Consider the following 8374-nt stretch of genomic DNA (forward strand, 5'->3'; position numbering starts at 1 on the left):
CACATCCTGAAAAAAATCATCTCCAGCAGTTTTCTACTGGAAAACTATGCTTAATAAAATGCAGTAAACATCATGTTAAATCAGTAGGAAACATACGTGTAAGAGAAACTTGACCTAGGCAGTACAATAAGTGAGGCATTAGGCTTTTGGCTCTCAAGTTCTGGATATGAATTTTCTCTTAAGACCATAATTAGATAAATAATCGTTCACTGTTATTTTATAGACAAACTCAATATTAGAATAAACAACGATGATTATAACAGTTTCAGAGGAGATACACTGTTAGTAAATACAGTGTTTAATAACACTGATTCAAGTGCAGTGACCACCTATCCCAACAAATGCTGTTAGCTAGAAACGCACCTTTAGAAGTTTCTTAGGTTGGAACAATTGGGGCAGTATATGCCAGGATTCAAGCACATCTGTAAATTTAGAGAAGATCACAGTTAAAACATTCCAGTGTTTGTAATGTAGCCAACATTTTCCACACTTAAAAGCACTAGATTAAATCATGTTCAGTTTTTCAAATATTATGTGGTTTCCTGCATAGGGCAAAAGCAGAAGGATTCCAGAAGGGGGAAAAAAAAAGTTTCAATTACAGATTTGCATTTTGGAGAATGAAAAACTAGTTCAATATTAAAAGTCATTAATTTAGGTTGAAAACATCTTTTAAAATATTTATCCGATTATGTATTTTTGAAGATGAGAAAAGTTGAAGTTTCAGAGAGTAATATTTGACATTCATGCTGATAAATAAAAACTAAAACTAAAAATAAAATTACTCTAGCAGAGAATTCCTGAATACAAAACAAAGGGAACTCATGCTGTATGTAGTGTCCTCCTTCACACTTGGCCATGTGCTGTTACTGCTGGTCTGTAGCTCGGTGATATTAAGAGCAGTTCTTGCAGACTACTGATCATTGCTGTTTTTCAGAAAGTAGTGCAATGCATATGCTGTCCTCTTAATTGACATCTGAGAAAGAGAATGCATGCATGCATGAAGGAGGCTGTGAGGAGTATAAGTGGTATTATTATATTTAGGGGAAATTTCTAGAATAACAGCTTCATTCTATGGCTCATCCTATGGAAACAACATGGAAACATGGTATGCTCTTCTGTAAATAAGCAGTAACAACAACAACAACAATATCAAACTGGCATTAGACTATGCCAGCTCAGAAGTGTTTGCTGCGTCCCTTAAAATTTTGTCCCTCTTAGAGTATGCTATTCACTGGACAGTTAGAAATGTGTTACATGCTTTGTATTGATATTAATAAAATGTATCTACTACATTAGTCAGTTTAAAAAAAAAAGGATTGCATTTCCCTGAATAAAATGTCAATGCAATGTCCGAGGTTATATGATTTGTTGCTACCAGCATATCCCATCTTTGTGTTTAGTGGGTTGGATGAAGTGATGAAGCATACAGAAGCAAGATGACAACTGTTAAGTGAATGACAACACTTCAAAAGAGTAAACCTAGTGGTCGAGATGAAATCAATAAAGAAAGAATGCTATGTTTGTGGGTACTGCTACAAATCTCATTTAAAAATACACATGTGATGAGAGGCAAGCCTGACACCATTATTATTAATAAGTTATTTTGTTTTGTCTGGTTATCTTAGAATTCTTTTCTTCCTCTTAATGAAGTCTCCAACCAAATCTACTGCAACGTCCTCTTTGAGAGATCTGCCTAATATTGTGTTTGAGTTTCTTATACAGAAGAATTCCTCTGAGATGTTAGTGAGATACATTCATTTTTTCTCATGAAAATGAGTATTATTATCTGACAAATTCTCTAAAAATATAAAAATCTCCATTGTTTTCCCTTGCTTCAAGCAGATTTTTTCATGACTGACTGCTACAACAATATATATGTATTTCAGAATGAAGTCAGAGCTTTAATAATTTAATATACAGAGCAAAACTAGTTCTCATAGGGCCTTTCTGCATCTTTTTGATTTTTGTAGAATGGCAAGGAATGCAAATGAGGAAGGTGGTGGGGATGACACTAGCTTTAATTTCAGCTGGAAAATGTTCACAAGCTGGGACTACCTTATTGGCAATCCTGAGACAGCAGATAATAAGTTTGCTTCTATCACTACCAGCTTCAAGGTAAAACAAAGATCACTAAAGAGATGTAATTTGATTTATTTTTCACATTATTGTGAATCAGATAGAATTAAGGCCAAGTACAAACTGGAACCTAGATACTTAAACTGAAGTGGATGCCTCTGGTTCTGAGTCTTTATGCATTTCCATTGTGTTTTTCTTTCCTCTGTGTCTGCAGAACTAATTTTATGATTCTATTATAAAAATAATCCTTGTGTTTTCCTTGTTTTTGATGGCTTATAGTTTCTATCATGCTTATGCCTAAAAAACTCATTTTTCAAAAAGGCTTATTCATTCTTCTCTTTCCACTTGAGAGATACCAGAAGACAGCAATAATAAAAAACAAACAAACAAAATGCTATTAGAATATAAGAATTTGCATCAGAATTTTGATACTTACTTTGCATAAGAAAACAATTATGAAACATAGCCCAGTTTGCAGTACAATACAAGACTTTGCTAGGCTTCTGTTCAGTTTGAAGTGCATGATGATTTCAGCAGATCTTCTGCGGGTAATCAAGGGTGTGATGTGAGATTGCACTGCTGTGAAAACAATGCAGGGAAAGTATTTTGTCTGTTGAAAGTTAAATAAGCTGTTTCTATATAGGGAAATACCAGTATGGTAAATTATAATTTAGCTTTCAAATAACATTTGGAGAATACACTGGCAACATGTTACTGGGAAATGAACAGGACACCAGCCTTGCAATCATGATGTTAAATAACAATAGGAACTAGAGGGCCAAGCTTTAGCTATACTGTCCTATCATACACAGTCCTGTTCCTTTCTGCAGTAATGATGTAACCAGTTTGTTTCTCCATACTGCCCACCTTCCTAACTCTAGGCATAAAATTTATCTGCACATAAGTGGAAAGAAGAGGCCCTCAGAAAACAAATACTGACAAAATATTAAGCACTGAATGTCTCTGAGATTTCCATGCCTGCCAATGAAGGTCAGCTATTGAATAACATTTGGAGAACATAAATCAGTTGTGATGGAGACTTATTTTTGAGAAATACACTCATGAACTTTTATTGTAATCTTTGCAAACAAACAGGGAAAGAGATTGTGAAGCCTTAGTTTGGCTGACATTCTAGGAGTTTTGCTTTATAGCTGCTGCTGTCTCCTTTCCTTTATGTAATGAACATGGGCGGTAGGAAAAGTGAAACCCCATAATAATAATTACTATTCAGGAATCCAGCTTCCCTTCTGGACAGTTGATCTCTATACCAAAATAAGAAGCTGTAATCAAACTTCCGTTTAATGAAGAAATTTCAGAGAGAAAACTCTTTCTGCTGCCAAAAGCGGAGAGCTGGAGATTTCATTTCCAGCAGTATCATGGCGAAGGGTAAACGCTAGGTAAACATTTTATATTACAGTCTGAAGCAGTGTAATATTTGTTTGTTTGCTTGTCTCCTGCATTTTTACATGTAAACAGTTTTTTCATCCCTCGCCAATTTCTGATTCTCAAAATATTGATATATATTTTTGCCGTTTCGTCACAAATGTGCATTTTTTAAAAGTGTGACAGTTCCTTTTCTGACAGCAAACCACATGTGTATTGCTGGTGAAGCAACCTCACAGCACCTTACAAGGGGACAGAGCTGATTTAGCTGATTTCTTACTGAAACATGAATGAAGGTGTAATGAGAACTAGTGGGGATACACCAAATCAAAGCAAAGTGAGTTCTGGGGCCAAACCCCAGTGTCCATGGAGGTCCAAAACAGATTTTCTTATAAAATATGTGTTTGCCTGAAAACATGATGCCCAAGTGTGCATTTGCTTTGTCATAGCTTATATAACTGATTTCTAACTGGTTAACCAATGTAGAGTCTTGACCACTACAGTGCTGATAATGTTATGCTGTTTCTAACAAGTGCAGGAAGCTATCGTGGAGGAGCAGGAGAGCCGAAAGGAGGAAAATATTCACTTGACTCGGTTCCTGAGGGTTCTGGCTAACTTCTTAGCCCTGTGCACACTTGCTGGGAGTGGCTACCTCATATTTTTTGTTGTGAGAAGATCCCAGAAATTTGCCCTGGAAGGTCTGGAGAACTACGGGTGGTGGGAAAGAAATGAAGTTCGTGCTAGCACATTTCTGAAATAGATGTGGTTTGAAACTGTTCCTTTACTTTGCATGCTGCCTTTATTTTTATTTTTTTTATTATTACTATTTTTTTTTTCCTTGAGAACTTAAGTACTTGTAGTATGGGTGGTAAATGTATAAAAAAAGAACTATTCTAGTCTCTCTACTTCCCAATTCACTAAAAGGAATATTCTTTGGTTTGTTCTTTCCAGTGTTCCTTCATGTTTAATTTTCCTTTGTGACCTTCACCTTTTTTTGGGTGGGCTCTGAAAACTGTTTTTCTCACCACTATGTCACTATATGTCTTCAAGAAGCATGGTCTCCTGTTGCTTTTCTCTTGAGACTAGTCCAAGCAAAGTGACTTGTATGTATGTGGCCATGTCTAAAGTTTGCTGGGGCTCCAAAAGTACAACTCTGTAGTGTAACAAGAAGGTGAAATGCCTTTTAGCTCCACATGTCAGCCCAGGAGTCCACTATCTTTCTTTTCTTCTGTTCAGTCTGCTTTCATCTGGAGCAAATGGAGATTTACTTGTTGGAGAAATAGTGAAAATGATTGTGTTTGCTGTAACAAAACAGTAAACAGCTAAAGTCAGAAATGCTGTATAAAAATCTCTTCACTCATTCCATTTAAATACCATATGAAAAGTAGCACAGAAAATTATAATTAATACAATTAGTAATAAAAGATCCTGCCTCTAACATTTTGCTGTAAACTTTTTCTCTTTTCTTCTCCCACCTCCCTAGGTAAACATGGTCATGTCACTTTTGGGAATGTTCTGTCCAACCTTATTTGATGTAATCAGTTCTCTGGAAAACTACCATCCTCGAATAGCTCTAAGGTGGCAGCTTGGACGCATATTTGCTCTTTTTCTTGGCAATCTCTACACTTTCATTATCGCCCTAATGGATGAAATCAATCTCAAGGCAAGCTGTCTAGTTCTCTATTTTTAATATGCACCAGGTCAAAGATGTCTGTTTCTGATTGTGTCACAGATGTGTCAGGGAAAGATGGGGGAGTCTTGGATTAGAAAGGATTAAAAGTTGTTAGTATAACCTAATAATCTCTTTTTTTCCTCACTAATATTTAGTTGGAAGAAGAAAAGATAGTCAAGTATAACATGACAATATGGGAAGCCAGTCTGTACAATGGCACTATTCCAGAAAATTCAACTGCTCCTCCAATACAGGTGGACCCTGCAGATGTTCCCAGAGGACCATGTTGGGAAACAATGGTAGGCCAGGTAATGCAGCTTATCTGAGTTCATATTTGAAAACAAAATGTAGCCTATTAAAAGAAATTAAATCAAACCCTTATTTATTCCTGCTGACAAGTGAAATTAAGTTGCAAAAACATGAGAAAATGAAGATGTAAGACTTACTTTTTTCCCAACTGTGAGGCTCAGAAGCAGCTATTTTAATTTATTTGAATTGTTTGTGGTAGGGAGGTCCATCTGCATTGTTAACAGCATTGAAAAAAAAATATATTTGTCTTCTTCTTCCCATATCTATCCTGCAAAGCTTGCAACTGTGAAAAACTGGATCAGTGACAACAATTAACTAATGTAGTCATTCTGATTAAAGTTTTGATCAAACAAAATCAGTTTCTGAATACAACAGACATATCTTAGATGAAAATCTCAACAAGGAAATATGTGAGATGCAATATTTGAGATCAGCTCTTGCTATCAGTCTATATTTGGGAAGGCATTTTTTAATCTTTAGATCAAGTAATATAAGATAAAAAAAAAAAAGAACATTTTATTTGATTCAGTTGAGTATGCACAATTATTTGTATTCATATACTATGATATTTAGAAACATTCCCAACATCTTCCTTTTCTCAGATAGATCATATACACATATTTTTCTTTTTTTAATTTTCCCCCCCTGCTCATGACACTGAATTCACCACTGAATCACAACTTCTGCTATTGCTCCCTCATTGTGGCAGTCTCCCCACTTGTTGTCTATGCTCCCAAGTGACAGCAGGGAGCAGAGAGGTGGGAAGAAAACAAACACTGAACTCTTTCCACTGATGTGGAATTATGAGCTAAGATCACACAGTTCTCATTACTGTGCTGATTTTCTCTGTATTTTGAGATCAAATAATAATAGATTTTTAGGCAATTAGGGTAAGCCCTGGTACAGTAGAGTTTAGTGGAACTTACTAAAATAAAACAAGAGGAATAAGTATTGTAGGATTTTTATTTTTTATTTTTTATCTCCCCAAAGTTATAGGAATCGAGGGGTTTTAGAGTTCTTCTATATCAGCAGTATTGTCTGGAAACATTTTTTAGACTAATCATAGTCTGGGACCCCGGAAGTGTCATTTGTTATGAGCACAAGAAGAGGATATCTGTAAGGGACGTGGAGCATTCTTCTTGATTTCTCAGTGGTTGATTTGGGAGAAAAGAGGCTTTGCCAAGTTGTAGCAGAGGAAGCACATTTAGGGATCTAGTCTGGTGTTTTATTATTATTGTAGCTATTATTGCATGCATGTATTTTTAAAAGAAAATAATGCTTTAACAGGAATTTGTACGGCTGACAGTCTCTGACACAATGACAACATATATCACAATTCTAATTGGTGATTTCTTGAGAGCTGTCTTTGTTCGGTTTTTCAATTACTGCTGGTGCTGGGACTTGGAATATGGATTTGTAAGTATCTGATTTGCTATTTTAACTGTCTGTGTCAGTTCATCACTCATGTGCATGCATACTGATTTATGTATCCTTAATTTGCTATTCATATTCAGTGTACTCATGCTTGCAGCTAGAAAATGTTTATGAATTAAAGGGAGACTGGTAAACAGCTTGAGTAAAGGCAAATGTCACTAAAATACATGAATGACACTTGCTCACATGAATAACAGGTTAGAAAGCCAACATTACCTTTTTGCAGTATTGGGTGCCTGGTAGATCACCTCAAAGTATGCATACCCAAGTGCTAAAGCACATAGATTTTGTACATTAAACATGTGATATTCGCAGTATTTCTGTGAAGTACCCTCCTATTCCTAGAATTGCTATGCGTATTAAAATCTAATGCTATACATGTTTTGTTAGTACTGAGTACTTGCAAGGCATTTTGATGGTCATCACATTCCATGGAGAGGTGTTGCCCAGGCAAAAGGTCATGTGTAATATAGGCTAGGTCCTGTATTTGGTCAGTAAATTATTTACAAAAAACCTGACTGTTGGCTAGGTTTTTAATTAGCACTTCAACATTATGTTGACTATGTTATCAACCCTAGCAGAGTAGAGTCAACATATCTCCTCAAGGCTTGTGCAATGTTTAGACTCTGCTTTTAGTCTCATGATGTCCTACTTATTTAGGAAAAACAACCTTCCCTAGACAGAATGTCAATTTGCTGAAGATTTTGAATGAATTGCTAAAGGCCCTGAATCAGAAAGCCAGGTGTCAGAGATTATTCAAACTTTGTAATAACGCAATGAAGAAATCAAATGAATGGTTTAGAAAGAGCAGACCAAGCTATTGATTGATAGCCATATTTATGTATCTATACAGGAGATAAAAATTTATGACGTGATGTTTTCTTCAGCAGATAAAGTGATAATGAGTCCCAATATTAAAGATGAAGGCAAATTAATGATCAGAGACATCTGTCAATATTTGAAATTAATTCTTCAACAGTGTAATTTCTAAAATTAAAATATGAAACATAGTTCTATCATTTGAAAAGGAATTAAATCTTAGTATCATTTTTAGGGGGAGGTGGGAGGTGGCCACCAAATCCTGACTCCATTCCAGTGGATAAAGTATGGATTATTGTTTTAAAATTTATCCAGTAACCAGAGCTCTAATTTTCCACTAGCATCTTCTAAACAAAGAGACAAAAAATGATCATCAATAAAATTCTGCAACCAGTATTAAAGTCTGTCTGTTAGCCTTCAGTCATCCTCATTTGTCTCATTATTCACAGATAATATGCAGTGAGCATCTTTACAATACAATGCAAGTATTTCATTGCTGTTGGAAGTGACAGTTTTAGAATAGACAAATCATCTTAAAAACATCTATGCAAATTTAATGAAAGCATTTGTGTTTTTTCTTTCAGCCATCATATTCAGAGTTTGATATAAGTGGGAATGTGCTTGGACTTATATTTAACCAAGGCATGATCTGGTAAGTGTGGCAAAGTGTGCTATGACTCT

General features: G+C 35.5%; 1 protein-coding gene across 1 annotated transcript in view; it reads left to right on the plus strand.

The window, feature by feature from the left end:
* The window catches only part of TMC1 (transmembrane channel like 1), a 40234-nt gene that overhangs the window by 21463 nt on the left and 10397 nt on the right, over positions 1 to 8374 (plus strand). The window contains exons 10-15 of the mRNA XM_015849107.1: positions 1971 to 2115; positions 3998 to 4192; positions 4943 to 5122; positions 5287 to 5439; positions 6728 to 6856; positions 8278 to 8345. Coding sequence (XP_015704593.1) covers positions 1971 to 2115; positions 3998 to 4192; positions 4943 to 5122; positions 5287 to 5439; positions 6728 to 6856; positions 8278 to 8345 — 870 coding nt within the window. The remainder of the gene's footprint in view (positions 1 to 1970; positions 2116 to 3997; positions 4193 to 4942; positions 5123 to 5286; positions 5440 to 6727; positions 6857 to 8277; positions 8346 to 8374) is intronic.

The sequence above is a fragment of the Coturnix japonica genome, chromosome Z (genome assembly GCF_001577835.2).
Source record: "Coturnix japonica isolate 7356 chromosome Z, Coturnix japonica 2.1, whole genome shotgun sequence".
Lineage (NCBI taxonomy): Eukaryota > Metazoa > Chordata > Aves > Galliformes > Phasianidae > Coturnix > Coturnix japonica.